This window comes from Macaca thibetana, chromosome 18, assembly GCF_024542745.1.
Source record: "Macaca thibetana thibetana isolate TM-01 chromosome 18, ASM2454274v1, whole genome shotgun sequence".
Taxonomy (NCBI): domain Eukaryota; kingdom Metazoa; phylum Chordata; class Mammalia; order Primates; family Cercopithecidae; genus Macaca; species Macaca thibetana.
The window spans coordinates 1,009,691-1,032,845 of NC_065595.1; the positions used below are offsets into that span (position 1 = coordinate 1,009,691).

Genomic DNA, 23,155 nt, shown 5'->3' on the forward strand with positions numbered 1-23,155 from the left:
AACACCCACAGAATTGTCACCTATTAAAACTGTCATATACCCATCAAGCATTTTTTAAAGACACAGAACACTAGGATAAGATTAATCCTCTTTCAAATTCTATCCTCCAAAAAGCTAACATGTGTACTCCTCCTGGAGTTCGTTGTATAGTTTTGCATAGTGCAGGCCAACAGTTAAACACAAGCACACAAAGCTGCCCCATTGTGTGACACCTGCCTTCTCCATGGGCCTGGCACACTGGCCCTTGGATCCTTTTCTTCAAGGTACTGTCTCTTGGTAGCAGGCTGCTAGCAGGAATGGTCCTCACACTGTTCCTGCCGCCCGCCTCATCCTGCCACATCTGCATATTCTTTAAATCTAATTTAGATGTTTCTTCTTCAGAAAAGCTGCCCTTAGACCTGGTCTATATAAGCTTATTTTCTTTTGTGAGACAGAGTCTCGCTCTGTCACCCAGGCTGGAGTGCAGTGGCACCATCTCAGCTCACTGCAAGCTCTGCCTCCAGGGTTCACGCCATTCTCCTGCTTCAGCCTCCTGAGTAGCTGGGACTACACATGGCCGCCACCACGCCCGGCTAATATTTTGTATTTTTAGTAAAGACGGGGTTTCACCGTGTTAGCCAGGATGGTTGATCTCTTGATCTGCCTGCCTCGGCCTCCCAAAGATGGTCTTGATCTCCTGACCTTGTGATCTGCCCGCCTCAGCCTCCCAAAGTGCTAGGATTACAGGCTTGAGCCACCGTGTCTGGCCTATAAGCTTCTTTAATTACAAAATTTCCATGGCATTCTGTACTTGTTTGTGTTACTTAGCACAGTAACGTTATCTAGATCACCTTCTTAATCTCTGTCCATAAAGCCATAAGCTCCCTGAGGACAGGATCTGTAACTGCCTTGCCCCAGACCACATCACCATGCCTGGTGTAGAACAGGTGCTCCATGCACATTCATCGGGGAGTGAGTGGCATCCAGGCGAGAAGGGCTACCAGTATTGGGCAGCACTGAGAAGACATAGCTCCGACAATCTAGCCTCACATTCCGGGCTGCCATCACCTTTCGGGCACTCTCTTCCAGGATGCCTTGCTGCTAAGCCCCATTACTGGCACCAGCATCAACATCAACCCATTCCTGCTTCTGTAGCGTCTCTCATTAAGGAACACTGACAAGTTTGTCAATAAACAGGTCAAAGACGAACAGAATATCCCTATACTCTTGCACAAAGGCTGCATCACCTCTCCCTGTCTCGGGCCTTGTGAACCACGTGCAGTGTCTGAGGAGCAGCACAAGCCTCACCACAAGCTCCCAGGACTGTCTCAGACCCACTGAGCTGGAGTCTGCATTTAGCAAGGTCCCTAAAGATTTCAGGGCACTGTGAGAAACACTTGTTTGGAGTCCCTGGACAAAACAAAGCATCATCTATCCGGGAGCAACCACACTCAGAGGAGAATGCTTTCCTTACCCGATGCAACAACGGTGCTTGCCCACAATGTATTTTCTATGCTGAGACTTTCATGAACGGGCGGGTCACTGTCTTCCTGTGCAGGGAGACAAAAAGAAAACACAACTGTCAAATAAGTGACTGTTCATTATTCATACCTTAGATATCCTCAGTGTTAGAAACAGGTCCGCAAGCTCAATCCAAGTGAACAGCAGTGCAAAGGCCCTGCAAAATAGAAGAAAAAAGGGACTATAAAAAATTGAAAGTACAAGTTCAAAGAAGTCCCGTAATCAATTAATTGCTTTCAGTGCTTAACATTAATACACAAACAAAATAATTCTAAATTTTCATGAAAGTACTACATCTTCTAATATTTATTTATTTATTTATGAGGTGTTATTATGTCGCCCAGGCTGGTCTCAAACTCCTGGGCTCAAGCAATCCGCCCATCTCAGACTCCCAAGTAGGTGGGTTTACAGTTGCATCCAGCATGCCTACCTTATTCAACTACATCTTTAACACGTCATTTAACAACACTCCTGGAAAGGTAGAAAATATTAGCACAGAAACAGCCACAAGTCAACTCTTCAACATTTCTTTTGCATGCATAGCATAATGTCCTCTTCCTATCTCTCGTGAAGGACAAGGGCAATGCTTTTTAAGTGTACATGTATTCACGAGAGAGAAAATGCTTCGTGAATATTGTTGTAAAATAAACATATATTTTTAAAATGTATTTCTCTTAAATTCCTCTTTAAAAGTATGCTATTATTGGCCAGGCGCGGTGGCTCACGCCTGCAATCCCAGCACTTTGGGAGGCCGAGGCGGGCGGATAACAAGGTCAGGAGATCGAGGCCATCCTGGCTAACACAGCGAAACCTCATCTTTACTAAAAATACAATAAATTAGCCGGGCATGGTGGCGGGCACCTATAGTCCCAGCTACTCGGGAGGCTGAGGCAGGAGAATGGCACGAACCCGGGAGGCGGAGCTTGCAGTGAGCCAAAATCGTGCCCTGCACTCTAGCCTGGGTGACAGAGCGAGACTGTCTCAAAAAAAAAAAAAAGGTACGCTCTTATTACACTAAATATTCTTAAACAAAATTCAAGTAAGTTATATGATGCTAACTACCTAAACAGATAGCAAGCAAATATGGCCACACACCAGTATCACAACAGCAATACATACAGTCTAGTTTTACATTTACACTTTCAATGTTCATATTCAGAGAAGAAAATTACAATTTAAAATCTGGGAATTTTTCATCTTGATGTAAAGTCACAGCCTACATTTTGGTTATGGAAGCCTTACTAGAATAAAGGACCGCAAGCGCCACAGCCCTGCATCTAGAAGTAACACAGGGAAGACGTCCTGTGTGGGAGGTAATGACCTCACCATCTGGATAGGGTAAAAGCCACACACTGTCCTGACTGCCGGGCGTCCGTCTCCCGTCAAATAATGCCACCTCCACAGAACTGTATTTTATTATGAAATGGTAATTTGCTATCAGGATATATAGCTTAAGAAAAGAAAAAGAAATCAAATTTGAAAACGAAAGAAATTGAAAACATATTTTCCAAAATAATCTGCATGTACAAAATACGTTTATGCTACTGGTGTTTCCCTTCTATTTACTTATCAAGCCACTTTTAAATGATGTAATTTTGGCCATTTTGCTCATTACTTGGGAGATATTGGTTGGTCATTTTGCTCATTACTTGGAAGATATTTGCTAGATATTTGATTCTCTCATATACTTATTTGTGAAGCACAGAATCTAAACCAATCCTAACAGTTTCCAAAATATTTCCCCTAGTATGTCAATTATTTAGAAACTAAGGTATTTTCAATTACATTCAATCTGAGGAAGGGGTTTGGCCTCCAGTTGCCTTGCATGCCTGAAATAGCAAGCCCAGGAGTTGGGAAGCGTCCTGCAATGCAGGTGCAGCTCAGAGTCAGACTCTCCGGGCCCTGGGGATCGTGACCCTTCCACCACATCCCTTCACAAGAAGCAACCACCTGACCTGAAGACCGACCTTAGCATCTGAGCCTTTGGGGGAGTGAAGGCTATGATGCTGGGAATTGTTTACAACACAGCTGGAGTGCTGTTTCTTTGAAAAAAAAATCATTTCAAAAATAGACACTGGCATCTAAATAAACAGTACCAACAGTACCTTGGTTACATCATCTACAATATGATCTCAGTAGGCACAAGTGCAATGCCAGCCACAACAAAAGACACAAACAGGTCTTCTCAGGGACGTCAAGGGTTTTAAGGAGCAAGTGCCCTGCAGTCACAGCTGGGATGGAAACAATCTGTCTGCAGCATGTGCTGACTCCAGCATGGACCAACTACTATTCCTGCAGCTACACAAACACCTTCAATTCTACGGTCCCTTAGGAAGTTCTTCCTTCAACCCCACAGCCCCTTAGGAAGTCCTTCCTTCAATTCCAGTTTACCAAGTACAACACGTTGCACGCTTTGCTGAACTTAGCAGTTACACTTACAAAAATCTGATAATTAACCTGTACTGATATGCAAAATAGTAAGGATATATATTTTTAAGTGGAAAACCTGAGAATTATATTATCCCAATATAAGTCTGCATGTTTACAGGGGAAAAGAACTTAAAAGGAAGAGTCAAAAGAGTAATACTAGTATCTGTATCAGGAAGGGAGGAGGGCTGTAAAAGTGGTTTATACCTTTAACTACTTTATTTTTATATAGTTTCATACTAATGGTAATATGTTTACAAATGTCAATATATACTGGAATCAAATTAAGCTTCTGTACAGTAGTAAACACACCACCGTTACAGTCTTTAAAACACAGAAGAACATTCAAGTACTTAATTTTCCAACACTGTTCTTGTTTTTTTCCACAGAAAATGCCAGATGGAAATTGCCTTTTGTTTACTTTGTTTATAACTAAAGTAGCTGTTCAAAGTACAGGCATATAATTTATCCAATGCTGAGATAAACAATCCAGAAAAACTGAGTTACCCCTATGACTTTTATGATTTGATAGAACAAGAAAAATATCAACTTTAAAGAAAAAGCAAGTAGCCTCTGTGGATTAGACCACTTTGTAACTGAATTTAGGATTGCACCGAAATGGGTAATTTCTGACTCATTCAAAAAATGGTGTTACAGTCTAACTCAGCTTCACACTGTGGAAGAAACAAAAAAAGATACATATCCTCATTCCTACTTCCCAGATACAGTTGGCATGGTATATCCTTTACCTCCTTTACCTGCTGGGAGTCTAGAGGTTCCAGCGTTGGCAGAGCCAGCTGAGCATACAGTTGGCATTAAGAAGTCAAATACTGAATTCTATATTTATCATTTTAAGGCATGAAGCAATACAATTTCTGTCTACCACAAATTCAGAAGTTTATTGTATCAGAGCAACTGACATGTTTCTAATCCCATGTTTTATGGGTTTTACCTTCCTAGCACCTAGCACAGAATAGGCAATGAACATTGTCCAATAAATAAAAGAACACTCATGAAATTCTTTTTCTAATATCCACAGGAATCAAGATGTCTTTACCTCCAGTGCCTACTAGCACGATGCTAAAGAAATGAGTCACCTGCTTGTAGTTAATTTGAGTCTCCTTCTTTTAGGAAGCATCAGGTACCTGCTCCTCCACGCCCTCCTGCCTGCTGTTACTCTAAGCTTCCGGCCTCGATCATTCATCAGGTACCTGCTCCTCCACGCCCTCCTGCCTGCTGTTACTCTAAGCTTCCTGCCTCGATCATTCATCAGGTACCTGCTCCTCCACGCCCTCCTGCCTGCTGTTACTCTAAGCTTCCTGCCTCGATCATTCATCAGGTACCTGCTCCTCCACGCCCTCCTGCCTGCTGTTACTCTAAGCTTCCGGCCTCGATCATTCATCAGGTACCTGCTCCTCCACGCCCTCCTGCCTCCATGATGCACCAGGTACCTGCTCCTCTAGGTTCTCCTGCCTGAAGATGCCCATCATGACTTCACCACCCCAGTAGAAATTCACACAACTGTATTCCCTTTAAACTCTTCCTAATGATTCACTTGACGTGAAAGTTTAATTATTGATGCATGTCAATATTTTAGAACTATATTTTCTCCTAATGTCAAAGTCCAAGAGATAAGGGCATTAAAAAACATAAAAATTTTAGAAGGGTTTCTCAAATGTAAACAAAAGTTTCTATATAATTTAGTTTTAGAAATTTTAGCTGGTTTCCTGTTACTTTTATATGACCATTTTTTCATATGAATGTTTCTGTTTCTCTCTAACACAATTTTATGTTGAAGAAAACACAACACCTACGCATTTTTCTTTCAGTTCTGGAATGGCAATGATTGACTATAAACATTAAACATTTTTCTAACATGGAGAAAATTATTCCAAAAGGTAGTTTTTTACCAGTCTCATGAAGCACAGAATAAACGACTGGGAAGACTTTATCTTCCCAGTCTTTTAGATAAATAAATTATCTCTAAAATGTTCCATTCTGCTTTCCTTCTCTTTAATGGTCTATAGTGTGAATAGATAAAATGTGCTTGGGTGAGGACGCAAAATGTTACCATTTCATGCTGTTCTCTCAACAGCATACCCTACTTAACAAACAGCAGAGGTTTGCTTTTGTGAAGGAGAGTATTTTGGCTGAAGAAGACATGAACAATGATAAGTGTGCTATGGTTTGCAAAAGAAATTACAGCAGAAAATACATTCTCAAAATGACGAACTTGGAATGTGACGTTAAAGGACCATAAATACTGCTAATATTTCAAAACTGGCTACAATTTCCAAATCCAAACTTCCAGGAGAATACATATAGATTTTGAACAATTAGTAAAATTAGCGATATCAATCATTCACATAATGAAAAAGGTTATACAATCAGTAATTTAGGTTGTTCTCACATTACCTGAGAAAAGCAGAAGCAGACACCATCACAGCCCCACATCTATATTAAATTCTGCACAGGCATCAGCATGCATATTGAGTATATTGCCACAGGGACCTTGAATTAATTTGCTCTAATTCCGTATTTATTTATTTTTTAAGACAGGGTCTCACTCTGTCACCCAGGATGCAGTGCAGTGGTGCAATCACAGCTCAGGGCAGGCTCTACCTCAATCTCACAGGCTCTAGCAATCCTCCCACCTCAGCCTCCCAAATAGCTGAGGCTACAGGCGTGCTCCAGCTGTAGCCATCCCACTAGGCTAATTAAAAAAAAAAAAATTTAAATTAGAAATCAGGGGCTGGGCACAGTGACTCACGCCTGTAATCCCAGCACTTTGGGAGGCCGAGGCGGGTGGATCACTAGGTCAGGAGTTCGAGACCAATATGGTGAAACCCTGTCTCTACTAAAAATACAAAAATTAGCTGGGCTTGGTGGCACACGCCTGTAGTCCCAACTGCTCGGGAGGCTGAGGCAGGAGAATCGCTTGAACCCGGGAGGCAGAGGCTGCAGTGAGCCGAGATCGCGTCACTGCACTCCAGCCTGGGCAACATAGCAAGACTCCATCCCAAAAAATAAATAAGTAAGTAAATTAGGTCTCCCTATGTTGTCCAGGCTGGTCTCGAACTCCTGGGCTCAACTCCCACCTCAGCCTCCCAAAGTGCTAGGATTACAAGCATGAGCCACCATGCCCAGACAATTTGTTCTAAATCTCATTTAAGTATTTAAGCTGACACAAAAGAAAGATATCTTTTGTCTTATATTACACTATAAGAAAGGAAGTTAAGTGGATACCACTCCTTAACAATGCCCAGTTGATAAATTTGAATTTAACTGAATTCAATTTTCTCGTTACAAACAAGTTATTTATCATGTCTTTATTTTCTTCCTTTTCGAAAAATACACACAAAAATCAAGAATTTTCATCAAAATAATTCGGATTTCAGAATGGATATATCTTAAAATGAGAAAAAAAAGTTAGAAAACATCAAATAAAGGCAATGAAAGGCTATCTGTTTGAATGAACTTGCAGTAATTTGCACAAGGTAAATGTGTCTTCAATTAGCTTGAAAACCAGAAGGAAGTTTCTCTCTTTTGAGTGGCACAGCCTCCCACAAGTGGCCACCATCACCAGGTCATTGGCACACGTCTCGTGCCTCATGGGGTGAAGCCATTCCCATTCCTAAATTCAGTTTGTGCTCAACACTTGGCACTTGCACTTGAAAGGCCAACCGACTGTCCTGAAGTAACGAGGGCAGCAGCCAGCACCTGCTCCTAAAAGGGTGTGTGGGAGCCTCAGGCTCTAGAATCTGGATGGCAACTCAGCATTGTGGCCTGGAAATTCAGTGCCCCACCCAAGTCTGTTCTGATGAAAACAATTCCACCACCACCTCTGCTCTGACCCCCGCGGTTCCCACCTCTGCCTCTGCTCTGACCCCGCGGTTCCCACCTCCACCTCTGCTCTGACTTGGTCTGTTCCCACCTCCACCTCTGCTCTGACATAAACAAATTTACTCACAAGATATTCAGAAATATATCTTTATTATCTGATATTTGGCAATTTCCGAGAAACCTTCATTATAATTTCTTAATTAAGCCCACTTGGTCAGACAGCATATTTTATTAGTTGGCTTTTTTTTCCTAAGCTTTTTTCTAGCATATCTTAATAAATGTTCTGTGTGCACTGGGTAAACTACCCATCCTGCTGCCTTAAGTCTCTGTATCTATCAATGGGGTCAACTTCATGGACAGTGTTCTTCAACACTATAGTGTTCCACTATATCCTTACTGATTTTCTCTCTACTCATTTGTTCAATTATTGAGAAGTGGGTATTAAAATCTCCAACTATCATAATGGGTTTGTCAATTTCTCCTTGAAGTTCTAACAGTTTCTGCTTCAGGTACAACCGTGTACAACATAACAACATTTCAGTAGACAATGGATGGCACAAACCATAGTAGTCCCATCAGGGTATAACAGAGACGAAGCATTCCTACTGCATGGTCATGCTGCAGCATCAGAATGTCATAGCATTAGACATGACTCACGTTTTGTGGTGACGCTGGTGAAAACAAAACTAGGGGCTGCCAGTCATGAAAGCCTAGGGCATACAATTATGTACAGTACGTAATATTAAATAACAAACAACTGTGTTACTAGTTTACGTGTTAAACTAGTTGGGCCACCACGCCCAACCGTGTCTTTGTTTTTTAACAAAAACAGTTTAAAAAGCAAAATTTTTAAAACTTAATTTAAAAACTAAAAAAGACTACTGACTAGGTATATAAAGACAACATTTTTGTACAGGTGTACAATGTGTTTGTGTTTTAAGCTAAGTGTTATTAATAGAGTAAAAAGTATTTTTAAAAATTAAAGTTATAGGGCTGGGCACGGTGGCTCACGCCTGCAATCCCAGCACTTTGGGAGGCCGAGGCGGGCGGATCATGAGCTCAGGAGTTCGAGACCAGCCTGACCAACATGGTGAAACCCCATCTCTACTAAAATTAGAAAAAAATAGCCAGGCGTGGCAGTGTGTGCCTGTAACCCCAGCTACTCAGGAGGCTGAGGCAGGAGAACCACTTGAACCTGGGAGGCGGAGGTTGCAGTGAGCTGAGATTGTGCCACTGCACTCCATCCTGGGCAACAGAGCGAGACTGTCTCCAAAAAAAAAAAAAAAAAAAAAAAAAAAAACCGATAAAGTTATAGGAAGCTGAGATTAATTTACTATTTAAGAAAAACATTTTAAAATAGGTTGAGTGTAGCCTACATGTAGTGTTTAAAGTCTCCAGTAGTGTGCAGTCATGTCCAGGCCATCACATTCACTCACTGCTCACTCACTGACTCACCCAGACCAGCTTCCAGTACTGGAAACTGCACTTGTGGTCAGTACTCCATACAGGTGTACCAATTCTTCATCTTTTATACAGCATTTTTACTGTGCCTTTTCTGTGGTTAGATACACAGATGCTTACCACTGTGTTACAACTGCCCACATTATTAAACACAGTAACACGCTGTACAAGTTTGAAGTACAGGAGCTACTACACCATACAGCCTGGGTGCGTAGCAGGCTACACCATCTAGGTTTGTGTAAGTGCACTCCGTAACATTTGCACAATGACGAAATGGTCTAACTTCTCAGAATGTAACTCTGCTATTAAGCAATTCATGACCGTATTTTGCAGCTCTGCTATTAGTGCATAAATGTTTAGGGCTTGTCTCCATAATAAACCCTTTTCTCATGATGCTCTGAGATGTACTTTGTGTGATATTACTATAAGTAACTGCAGCTTTGATTAGTGTTGGTACGGTATCTATTTTTCCTTTTACTTTTTACCTGTGTTTTTAATGTGTTTTCTTATAGGTACCATATATTTGAATCTTGCTTTTTTACACAACTTGACAATCCTGGCCGTTTAATTGGGGATTTAAACCATCTAATTTTAAACTTAGGTTTATGAGTTTAATTTCCAAATACCTGAGGATTTTTAAGACTTTTTTTTTTTTTTTTTTTTTTTGAGACGGAGTCTGGCTCTGAAGACTTTTATTTCTAATTCCATATTGTAATTAGTGTGTGTGTATATATATAATTACAATTTTAAAAAAATATACTAAGACTTGTATTCTATTCAACTATAGTTGGGATTGTTCCACGAGATTTTGAAAAACGTGTATTATGTAGCTGTTGCATTTAATAATATCTGTCAATATGCTAAAGTGCCTTCCTAATGTTATTTTAATATTCTATAGTTTTAATAAACTACATGTCCGTATTCTATAGATTAGAAGGAAAAAATCCATTCTTGTAGATTTTATGTTGCCTATTAGTTCTATCAGTCTGGGGGTACTATGTTTTTCTCCAGTCTGACAGTCTGTGCCTTTTAACTGCAGAGATGTTTAATTACTGAGTCAACCATCTTGCTCTTTGTTTTCTACTTGTCACACCTGGTATTTCGTTTCCTGCACCTATCTTTTTTCAGGGGAAAGAAACCAGTTGATCCCACTTTAGCATCTAACTTCATCACCTCTATTGACCTCTTTCTTTCTTTAGTGGTTGCTCTGAGAATTATTGTATGCAACCTTTACTTATCACAGGTTACTCTGAATCAATATTATATCACTTAACACATAATATTTTTTTAAAAACTTACCTCCATTTATTACCTGGCCTCTGAAATCCCCACCCTAACAGAATGGTTTTGTAGTTATGTGACCTTAACATAAACCTTTATATGTTCTTCCCTCTGCACACTTTTTGTTCACCTTTTCATATACTTAATTCATCAATTTTCATTCTTTTATTTTTATTGCTCTCTCTATATATAAAGATTATAAATTTTCCTATTTCTACACATATCCACCAGATTCAGATTTTGATATGCAGTGTCTCCATTACCAATATTTTTTAGAAATTCTCCAATTTCAGTTCATATTTCTCCTTGGATACAAAAATTAATTAATATATAGTATTTACATTTGTAGGCAGAAAGTCGTTTCATTCACTGATTTTGTTACTGCTTACTAATTTTATTGCACTGTGATCAGAGAATATTGTCTGTATGAGTTCTATGTTACAGAACTAAAAATTTCTTTACAAACAAATGTATGTTCAACTTTTGGTGACACCCTATATATGCTGAAATAAAAATTACTGGGGAACAAAGTTCAATAAAAATTTAAAATGATATATTTCACTGCTCATGTTCTGAGCTCTCTCTTCTATACCTCTCCTACCTTTCTGTCCACCTGACCCACTAGGCACTGCAGGTGGATGTTAAAGTTTCCTATGACGGACTTTATTATCTTATAGCATCTTTCTCTTCCTCATTCTAAAATGCTTTCTCGATTCTATACTGGTATTCTTGTTAAATACCAAGGCTGCAACTCCTGCTTCCTTTTTATTTGTATTTGCTTGATGTATCTTTCCTTAACCCTTTAGCCTTTCTGATCCAATTTTCTGTGTGAAAAAGCCTGCGTACTATGCATCTTTAGCCATATTAATTGATAAACTGTTGTCTAATTTTTAAAACCAAATTTATTTTTTGGTGAGGTGTGTATTTTCTGGTCACTACCATTTTCCCAGTGTCCCAGGAGCCTGCCTTCATCCTACTCTCCTTGCTTAGACAGCTACTATTGAGCTCGTCAGCTTTCAATAAAGTCTCTGACAGCCTTTCCACCCATGTAGCAACCAATGAGCTCCTTCTATTTTCTCCTCTCCTCCTCTTCCTGCTTTTCAGCTGATTATTTGAGGAAGCATATAAAATTCATATACACTGTACCATCTTCCACCCATCCTCCCTCCACTGTTTTATTCTTAGATCTGTTAGAGCTTCAGTGCTCACCATAAAACTTAAAGTTCATCCAGGTCATCTATAGGCTGGGCAGAGCTAATCCTCTGTGAGATTATTCACAAAAGGCTCATGTGTACAACACACCTGAATTCTGTATTGTACAGAATTCTCTCTGAATTCTGAGAGCTTGAGACTGCTCTCCACAGAATTGGCACTTGCAGGACAGTCTCGAAGGAGCAAAACGCTCCACTCACACATTCTTCCCCTGTGCCTCCTGGAAAGGCTGCCCTGCTCTTGTATGGCTCTGCATGCTGCAAACACTGACACCAACCTGGCCCTTTCCAACTGTGGGGAGCTAGTCATTTTCCCAGGGAGACCAAAGGATTTTTCCCTGTATATGTAAAATATGACAAGCAGCTACATGTCTTGAAGTTCTCTCACGTGCATGCTGGGCCCTTTCAGTGTGTACCTTCAGACAACCTTGTATTTAGTAACACATACTTGAGCTGTCAATGTTTCAAACCGCTTCATGATTTTGTTTCAAGACTCTCATGTCGGGTCTTTCTTGCCGTTCTTCCACATCTATCAACCTCTAGTCCTTTTCACCTCTTTAATCATCTCGTTTCCCCGACTCTTTTCTTTACAACCTCCCTATCTCTTACTGTGCATCCCCCACAGGCATGCTGTGATTCAGTCCTCCCTTCTCAGATGCTCATGTTCAGTGTTCTCCGGAGTTCAGTTAGCCTTCTCATTCACACTGTCCTGTTTTATTCTTAAGCTTTTATTCTTACATTCTTGAGAAATTTATTCCACTTTGATTCTTGTGTTTTTAAATGTCTGATTTACGGTGTTCTTTCCTAAGTACCATCGTTTGGTTAGTTGTATTTAAATCAGGCTTGTTGCATTGTTATAGAATTACTTTACATTGAGGTTTTTCCTTTCCCTGTTTTTAGAAATTTTTTATCAATTGAAAATGTGCTTCTCACTTATCTGTTTTCTTCTGTTGATAACTACATTTGCCCAGGTACGATGGCTCTCGTGTCTATAATCCCAACACTTCAGGAGGCTGAGGCAGGAGGACTGCGTGAGCCTAGGAGTTTGAGGCTGCAATGAGTTATGATCACACCACTGCACTCTAGCCTGGGTGAGACAGCAAAATGGGTTCCTTCCTCTATTCATAATAATAAGAGCTGTTTTTCTTGAATCTGTACAAATAGGAAATCCTATTCCAAGGATGGGAGGTGGAATTTGTTTCTTAATCCAAGAGTGTCTTCTTCTACAGGCACAATGAAGGTCAATGTCTTCAGTGAAAAGCATCCTTTTGGGGTGGTGTGGACTGACTCTTCTGATTGCTATTATCATGTTTCAGAAAGGTCAACTTTGTCTTTTTCTTCCTAATTAAGCCTCCGAGAGCCACCAACTCTTTGCCAGTGCCCCTTGCCCCTGTACATTCCCCCAAGGTCACTTCCAATCTGTACTTCTCCACAAGTCCCTTCAATGTCCCATCGCTTTGCTTACCCAATTCATTCACAGGATGCATTATCCTACTTAGGAATCCTTTTTCTTCTGAATGCAAAACCTACATGATATCAGCATCCCAAGACAATCTCCTTCTGCTGCACCATTCTGGCTCTGGAGCTAACTGTGTTATTCTGGATATTTTCCCCACTTACAGTAAATTGAAGTTCACAGTATTTTCTGTCTCACATTTCTGCTAAACATGAGCTACAGATTACACTCTCTACTCTCATAGTTAGCCTGTATGATTTTGGAAGGCTATGTGGTATATAACAAAATTAAGTGGCCACCATTATCCTAAGGGAATCAGAACTTATGAATGAATCTTTTAAAAATATATTTATCATTTCTCTTCTAAGCTGAAGATCCTTCAATGGCTTCTTCCGGTCAAGCCTGGATATCTTTCTAGTCCTACATGGCCCAGCCCTTGTCACACCTGCATACTGAGCCATATGCTTCCCTTTGAACCAGGTTTTTCAGCCAACCCGCACTTGCTCTCTGACTTCCTTGTACTTCCACACATTGTCTAGCAAACATTTCCAACTTTTCAAAGTCATGAGCAATATAAATTAGAGAAAAGAGTAAGAAAAGGAAAGGAAGAAAGCAAATAATATTTCAAATTCTTAATAGTGGTTACATAAATAACTTTTCATTTATCATACTAAGGGTACCTTTTTGTAACATTTATTCTCATATGTTGTCTTTAATAAGAACACACTGTTTTCATAACAACTACTTTTGTTTAAAAAAAAAAGCTATGAGTTTATTTCAGAATTCATTGCATGATACTTATCACCAGGACATGCTTCCTCCTCTGTCCCTCCATGAACATCTTATGCATGCTTGTGTGCAGCACCTATGGAAATAGGCAACTGCAAAAGGCCCAGAGCACCACAGGACTGTAATGACCTCACAGTGCCCGCACTTCACATTCCCAGAGTTTGCACACTAACTGTCGCATTATATAAGCTCTGAAAATGCTTTTTCAAGTGATGACAACTGCTTGCCAATAACTGCATGTGACCAAGAGTGAAATAAAAGATGAATTCACCAACAAAAGTATTTTTAAAATAACTGCAGCAATTACAAATAACCTATAGTCATGTACTAAAATCCCTTACTATAAAGCATTTATAATATCAGCTATAAGCTGTTAAAATAAAGAGTTACTGAGTCTCTCAAGCCCTATTAGTCAGGGGCAAAGTTCTTCCAGCTTTAACAAAACTCTATAATAATATAAAGTGTGTGGCATGAAATATACATATGTGTATAAAGAAACATAACATGCACATACAGACTCATAGACATACATACAAACACCCACCCAACTCAGACAGTAAAAAGCTAGACATGATGTGGATATTATGGTATACCAACTATGGGTCAAAATGAAAATAAATTACTTCATTTAACTGATTCACAATATTTTAGGAGATAAAGATCTTATTAGTAACTATGCTAAAAAAATTCCAAAAACTGTACTAAATGTATCCCAAAGACATATTAAATATGGGTACACTTAAGAACTTCAAACATTATATAGGTTTTCCCTTCCTAGTTTGAAACTTCTATTTGAATTTATTCTTGACTGAACTGTCTCAAAATAAAGGTTTGCTACTTTTAACTTACACAATAACTCTATTTGTACTGAACAACAGGTTTAACTTACCCTGGTAAATGTGCCTTCAAAACTGTGAATGTCCATTTGTGGTTTCTGAGCATAAACATAAGCACTGATAGAAAAAAGGTCCTGGAATACAGAACATTTGAATTGATTATAATGTTATAATTTAGTAAAATTACTTGGAAATTTCTTATTTGCTAATTAATATTTTTCATATATTATTTACAAAAAGCGATCATTGATTTTCTTAGATTTTTGTGTGTCAACACTATAAATTACAATGTCAGATAAAGACAGAAACCATTTTTAAGCTTGACAGGGTGTGCCCTTGAACAGCAGGTGTGAATCAAAATCATGCAGGAGACATCACAACAGGCAGCCCCAGGGCCTGCCGGGGGGCTCCAATGGTAGAGGTGGAGCCTGTTTAGGAATATCTTGAAGTCACCTCAAAGTGTTCAGGGGGAATTAAGGAACTATCACAATTCCTCATAAGTTTTATAAAACAGTTTAATAAATTCCTAGATCTGTTTACATGTTTTCATTCAAGCAGGGACTGATCACTATAAGCTAAGTGTGGCCTTCCTTACAGCCACAAGCAGGCACTGGTCACTATAAGCTAAGCGTGGCCTTCCTTACAGCCATGAGGACGTGCTTATTCCATGTGTCTGAACCATGTGCTCATGATGCATACTTATAAAATCACATGGGAAAGCTTTCACAAAACACACATCATAGCTACTTTCATACGATTAATTTTGGAGCAGAAAAGACATAGGCTTTAGGTTGTTTCATTCATTGACTACACATAAAGGTTAAATCAGAGAGTCTCCAGAGGCGAGGCTGAGCCTGGTCTCCACTGGAAGCCACCCCAGTGCCTCTTCTTGCTGCTGACTGTGCTCTATGCTTTTGCTGTCATAAATCACAGCCAGGAGGAGGATCATATGCTGAGTCCTGGGGAGTCCTCCTAACAAACCATCTAATTTTGGGTGGTCTTGTAACCCGCCCCGCCATGACCCTTTAATACACAGAGTTTGCCATTTCTACAATTCTGATTTCCATTCTGTACATGTGAGTGTATAAAGTTCTGTCATGGCTGCTAAAACTCAAACAGAAAACTCCCAGACTCCCAGACATGAAGAAGCAGAGGTGAGAGATTAGGGTGACCACAGCAGCTGCAAAGTGAGAAAGAAATGGAAGCTCAGAAAGGAGAGTGCCTCAGAAGGGGCCGAATGTGTGTATGATCTCATTCTGACATCTAACCTGTCATGCCCTAACCTATATCCACTAAAAGAATGGAACCGAGACCACCACAGCAGCTCCCTAATGCCAGAAAGGTAGAGTCTAGAGTTTGACTTCAGTCAAGTTAGCTACCAGTTAAAACAGAACCAAACAAAAAACCAGTACTTTCAGGAGAACATAACAGAACCCTGAATCCTGCCTCTCTACAATGAATCATTTTAAAAAATGAAGAGATGATCCAAATTTCTAAACATATGAAGAAACAAAAACGCAAGGTCCATACCCAAGAAAGCACATAATCAGTGAAGACTAGCCCTGAGATGACCAAACATCAGAATTAAGAAGGGAGAATTTCAAAGCAGCTTTAGCACATCTGAAAGAAAAGCATGCTCCTAACGAGTAAACAAGGAGGAAATCACAACAAAGAAAGAGAAAGTGTATTTAAGAACGAAGAAGCACACAGAAATTCCAAAACTGAAAAAATGCAATGTCTGCAATAAATTCTTCAGATGGGATTAACAGATTACAGACGATGGTGAATCTGAACGTGGGTCAAGAGATAATGATTCCAAAGGACATAGGAAAAAATTATTTTGAACATGAATACAGTCATAGAACCATGAAGGGAATATCACGGAGTCTAACATGCATGTAACTGGGGTTCAGAATGAGTGGACAGACAGAGAATGAAAAAACAAAAACTACTTGAAGAAACAATGACTAAAAATATGCCAAATTTATTGTCAGCCAGAAATGTACAGATTCAGGAAGCCCAGAAAACCCCTAAAAAGACAAATAAAATTTAGAAATAAAAGTCAAATTGCTAAAAAAAAAAAAAAAAAAAAAATCTCAAAAATACCTAGAGAAAAATAACATTACACACAAGAGAAGTACTATCAAAATACCACTGATTTCTCATAAATAATGGAGTCAGAAGACAATGGAACAAAATATTTAAAGTGAGGGGTGGAGGGTGTGGAGGGCAGACTTGTCAAGCAAGAATTCAATATCCAGCAAGAATATTCTTTAAGAATACAGGTGAAATAAAGACACTGTCAGATAAATAAAATGAGAACTCCATTCCAGCAGACATCCACTAGAGGAATATCAGCAGAGGTCCTTTAGGCTGAAAAGAAACAATATCAGGCAGAAACTCATATCGTCAAGAAGGAATGGTAAGGAACAAAAGTGGTAAATATCTAAGTAAATATTTAACAAAACAAAACAAAAAAAACCCAAATCCAATTTTTAATCTTAATTCCCTTAAACTATAAATAAAATGGGCCAGGCCCGGTGGCTCACGCCTGTAATCCCACGACTTTGGGAGGCCGAGGCAGGCAGATCACATGAGGCCAGGAGTTTGAGACTAGCCTGGCCCTCATGGAGAAACCCCGTCTCTACTAAAACTACAAAAATTAACACACATGCTGCTGCATGTCTGTAGTCCCAGCTACTCACCAGGCTAAAGCAGGAGAACTGGTTGAACCCGGGAGGCAGAGGTTGCAGTGAGCCGAGATCGTACCACCTGTACTCCAGCCTGGGTGACAGAGCAAGACTCTGTGCCAAAAAACTATATGGGTGTGGGGGTGTGTGTATGTATATAAATAAAATGGGCTGGAACAGTTTATAATATTTGTAGATATAGTACATATTAAAAAGTACAGTGAACTCTTGAACAACATGGGTTGGAACTGTGCAGGTCCACTTATACAAGAAATGTTTTCAATAAATCTATTAGAAAACTTTTGGAGATTTGTTGATAATCTGAAAAACCTTGAAGATACATCACATAGCCTAGAAATATTTTTTAAATGTTTAAAGTTAGGTATAACATGAGAACATAAAATGTATGTAGACGTAGTCTATTGTATCACTTTCTACTATAAAATATACACAAATCTATTACAAAAAGTTAAAAGTAAAATAAAACCTAAACACACAGGTCATGACAACATCTGCAGCTGAGTGACTTGCAAATTGATCCTGAAGATGCAGTATCAAACCCTAACTGCACAGAACTAAGTGTAGTACACACTGTGCTCCCGGAAACGTGTCGCAGCCCCTCCTGCTGTTGCTGCGGGGAGTGAGTGCGAGGGTCCGCTGGAAATGTGGTGCGGCACCATTGACCTCTGTGTGAGCCATCTCCGCCTCCAGGACCCCGTGCATCTGCGTGAGCCGTCTCTGCTCCAGGACCCTATGCATCACAGTACCGAGTGCTCGCTCATGGCGCTCACATATTTTCCATCGTGTTTAGCATAATACCATGGTGTGAACCTTGAATAACACCACAGGACCCATAAGAAGTGCCTCTAGTGATGCTGGATGGAAATGTTCTCAAAAAGTAGACAAAAGTCATGACATTACAAGAAAAAGCTGAGTTGCTCAGCATGTGTGATGGATTAAAGTCTGCAGCTATGGCTGCCCACCATTTCAGACAGACAGTGCACCTTGTAAACAGGTGATGTCAACTTGTGCCATCAATAAATTCAGTACTGTATTATAAGTGTATTTTCTGTTCAGTATGATTTTCTTAATAATATTTTCTTTTTTCTAGCTTACTTTATTGTAAGGATACAGTATATAATACATATGACATCCAAAATATGTGTTAATCAACTGTTTAGGTTATCAGCAAGGTTTCCAGTGAACAGTAGGCTATTAACAGTTAAATTTGGGGGCAGTTAAAAGTTTACACACAGATTTTTGACTTCATGGGGGATTGGCACCCTTGACCCCTGTATTGTTCAAGGGGACTGTATAGTACAAAGCGTGAGTGGGGGAAATAGGTCTATTCAAGGACAAAATTCTTTTTTTTTTTTTAAATGGAGTCTTGCTTTGTCACCTAGGCTGGAGTACAGCAGCAAGATCTGGGCTCACTGCAATCTCTGCCTCCCGGGTTCAAGTGATTCTCTGATCTCAGCCTCCTGAGTAGCTGGGATGACAGGTGCATGCCACCATGCCCAGCTAATTTTTATATTTTTATTAGAGACGGGGTTTCACCATGTTGGTCAGGCTGGTCTCGAACTCCTGACCTTGTGATCCGCCCACCTCAGCCTCCCAAAGTGCTGGGATTACAGGCATGAGCCACCGTGCCTGGTCTCAAGGACGAAATTATTGTATTTTATGTGAAGCGGTATAATTTTCACAATACACTTTTAGTTAAAGGCATATTGCAAACTCTAAAGGCATACTGTAACTAGTTAAAAACTCTAGTTAAAGGCATATTTTAGTTAAGAGCATACTGCAAACTAAAAAAAAAAAGTGCTAAAAAGTCAAGAGATAAAATAGTATTCCAAAAATATTCAATTACGGTAATACTGAAGAAAGATCTAAAGGAAGACGAGAAGCCGAGGTACACTTGAAGGCCTTAAGGGATAACAGAAAGAAACTAACAGAGAAAGATTAGAAAAAGAGAGAAGAAAGTACTCATCTACCAAGGTCTCTAAAAAGCACAATTGGATAAGATCAGTCGAAAGTTATAAAATAATTATTCTTAGAAGGATTATTTAGTGTAATTATAGGCAAAACAGGGGAATAGAGGTAATGTTCTTTATTTATGGGATAATGAAGGAATTTCCAATTGATAGACTGCTTTTTCCATGTAAGTTAAGACAAACTGGTCTTACCGGTGAAGGAAAAGACAGTTGGATCAGAAATTAAAGGAGAGTGGAAAAGTCTGAAAGCACTGTCATCAATAAGAGGAACCACAGTCGGCCGGGCGCGGTGGCTCACGCCTGTAATCCCAGCACTTTGGGAGGCCGAGACGGGCGGATCACGAGGTCAGGAGATCGAGACCATCCTGGCTAACACGGTGAAACCCCGTCTCTACTAAAAATACAAGAAAACTAGCCGGGCGCGGTGGCGGGCGCCTGTGGTCCCAGCTACTCGGGAGGCTGAGGCAGGAGAATGGCGGGAACCCAGGGAGGCGGAGCTTGCAGTGAGCAGAGATCGCGCTACTGCACTCCAGCCTGGGCCACAGAGCGAGACTCCGTCTCAAAAAAAAAAAAAAAAAAAAGAGGACCCACAGTTGATTATAACTCCTAACAAGGATTACAGGGAGCACTGAGGGCCGAGCTAAAACTGGTTACCATCAATTTGTATTTCCCAGTCTTGCCCTGTATTCTGAGGGATGCAGAACAATTCATTTTCCACTCTTACTTGCTTTTGTAAAATTTCATCAACTATATATATTTCTAAGAGTTTTTATTTTCCGCATGATCCTTTCTCATAGCTTGTTTTATTTAGGTTGCTAGTAACATCCTCTCAGATTTCTTAAAGTATATTAGACATTTGAATTTATTCTCTTCTGTTCCTGAACATCTACTTCCTCTGGGCTCGGCTTTTACATTTGTATCGGGCTTTCTCTTCCCTGTGGATTCTACACACGCATTCCAATAATCCTTTCAAACAAGGGGTAGCATGGCTAAAGGGCGTCCTCATGTTTTCTACACAGGACTCCTCCTGCCAGATCTCTTCTTAAAGGGACTGGAGAGTTGTATGTCACGCTCAATCACCTAAAAAAAAAATCTTTAACAGAGAAGATTCGATCATCTAAAATTGATACGGTCTTTTTCATTTCTAGAAGAATATTTACTGTTTTTCTGTTGACATTTCATTCATTTTTATATTTTAATCTATGTGAGTCATTAACATACAAATTTGTAAATTGCTTTGAGTTCCTTGAAGAATGCACGTGAGATAACTGATGCTAATAAAACAGGTAATTATGACAACAATTCTAAAGGGAGCATCCTGTTCTCAGGGTAGCACAGTCCTCTGAGAGCTGCTGGAATGGTTTTGTGCACTCCATGCAGCAGCAGCACAGGGGGAATCAGACACTCAACAGAAGACAAAATGAAGAAATGGCTCGGCAGAGACCACCTTCCATCTTTCTTCCCATTTCCTTTGAAAAATAGAACTTCGGCCGGGCGCGGTGGCTCAAGCCTGTAATCCCAGCACTTTGGGAGGCCGAGACGGGTGGATCACTAGGTCAGGAGATCGAGACCATCCTGGCTAACACGGTGAAACCCCGTCTCTACTAAAAAATACAAAAAACTAGCCGGGCGAGGTGGCGGGCGCCTGTAGTCCCAGCTACTCAGGAGGCTGAGACAGGAGAATGGCCCGAACCCGGGAGGCAGAGCTTGCAGTGAGCTGAGATCCGGCCACTGCACTCCAGCCTGGGCGACAGAGCGAGACTCCGTCTCAAAAAAAAAAAAAAAAAAAAAAAAGAAAAATAGAACTTCAGAGCTGTAGATGGGTAGGCGGCTTCTCACTTAAAGGATGCATTTCTCAGCCTTCTTTGCAGCTGGTTAGGACCATATAACTGATTCTGGCCAGCAGAGCATGTGAAAGGACATGTGCCCCTCTGAGTCCAAGTACTCACCAGGCCCTTCCTTCCCCTCCCCTGTGGGGCAGTGTGGAGGTGGGGCAGCCACTGGAACCCACCCTGCAAAACCACATATCACGTATCAGCAGAGATCAGCCTTTGACCACCCACCTGGGCTGTTGTGAGGGTGAAAATCTGTTTTGATTCAAGGTGTGTCAGTCACGTTTCAGTACAGGAAACAGAAGCCATCCTAGACCGTGTAGCAGACAGTGATTTCATACACAGAACAAGATGCTTCTCAAATCAATGAAAGGATGAAGCTCAGGACTGAAGCTCCAAAGCTACTCTCAGAATGCTACCAAAATATCCATCCAAGGAAAGCACCACGGCAAGGAACACATCTGAGACACATGGCTTGGAGACCACGATGCACACAGTGCACTCCCACCCAAGCCCTAAAGCTGGAGAGCAGGAGCAGGAGCTCAGACCCCTGAGAACACCTGTCAGCAGAGAACACACAGGCAGAAAGATTCCTCCTCCTCACTCCTGCCTTACAAGCTCTGCGAAAGTACATTCAACGTGAAAGCGAATTCACACACCTTTCAAGAAACTGTGAAAAATACGTGCAGGCTAGTTTCCAGATTTCTAAAGAACAGAGGCTGCAGGAAGGGTGGACTAAAGGTTGAACATACTAGTTTACCACAGTGCAACTGTTACAGTAACTTAGACTATGTATTAACTGTTAATAGCAAAAATTTATTTTCAATTAATCTGGTTTACACAAAAAGAAATATTCTCTAGTAACTTGAGAATTATGAAACTTCTACTAGAATGTTTAATAAGCAGTCAAATGATTCCAGCAATAAGGCAAGTCTGAGAATCACTCATCATTTGAATATGACACTGTCACAGTAATTTCCAAAACATGAAACTTTCATACCTCAAACTACCTTTTGATACATGAAAATAAAAAACAGGCTGGCAAGCTCATTTCTACACACACATCAGCATTTAGAGTAATGCATTTCATCTAGTATAGTAGACATCAAATGACTGAATAAATGGCACAATAATGAGAATGTCATTTGAAGCTTTTCACGATAATTTAAAAATCATTCTGAAGTTTTCAATAATGGAAGAAAGCCTCTGCTGTGAGGTCAAGGGCAACATTTGTTCGCATTACTTAAAGGTCATTAAAATACATCCTTAATCATAACATGTGGTTCATTACAAATAAAATTGCCTTTCGTTCAATAAAACTAATTAAATGTAAATGGTATTGTTTACTGCTATATGGATCTTTTGAAATAAATCAGCATGTCATGATTTATTGAAAATTACTGTGGTCTTGTGGTTGTTAATAAATTTGTTTGATCACAAAAGCCAGAAACATATTTCCCAAATGTCTACAACGCCTGAAAACTGTGCCTCTAGACAGCTATGAAGCCACAAGAAACCGCACCTGCCATTACAGGCTCTGAAGCACAGCTATTATTACATGACTCTTCGAAATTTTAATCCTCTGATCATATTAAGTTCCTGAAAATGTAACAGAATCGATGAAGGTTATTCCTCCAGATGAGTTCTTAGGTCTCTAAGTTCACTTAGCCTGGCTGTCACCATGGACACAGTCTGATGTGACACAACTCGGATACAACGAACAGCTCACAACACAGAAGACCCTCAGATCTACACCACGAGAGACACCAACGTCAGAATGAGGACGATTATGGGCATAAGCTATTACATGAAAAACTCAATTGCCTTGCCTGCATCCA

General features: G+C 40.2%; 1 protein-coding gene and 1 long non-coding RNA gene across 3 annotated transcripts in view; one reads left to right on the forward strand and one right to left on the reverse strand.

Annotated features, from left to right (window-relative positions):
* ATP9B (ATPase phospholipid transporting 9B (putative)) overlaps positions 1–23,155 on the reverse strand; it is a 295,408-nt gene that overhangs the window by 163,566 nt on the left and 108,687 nt on the right. For both annotated transcript variants that reach the window (XM_050768237.1, XM_050768236.1), the window contains exons 9-10: positions 14,858–14,938; positions 1,454–1,529 (exon numbers count right to left, since the gene is read on the reverse strand). In XM_050768237.1, coding sequence (XP_050624194.1) covers positions 1,454–1,529; positions 14,858–14,938 — 157 coding nt within the window. The remainder of the gene's footprint in view (positions 1–1,453; positions 1,530–14,857; positions 14,939–23,155) is intronic.
* Positions 4,979–5,426, forward strand: LOC126941528 (uncharacterized). The gene is made up of 3 exons (XR_007721342.1): positions 4,979–5,068; positions 5,135–5,266; positions 5,333–5,426. It is a non-coding gene; the product is annotated as an uncharacterized LOC126941528 (long non-coding RNA).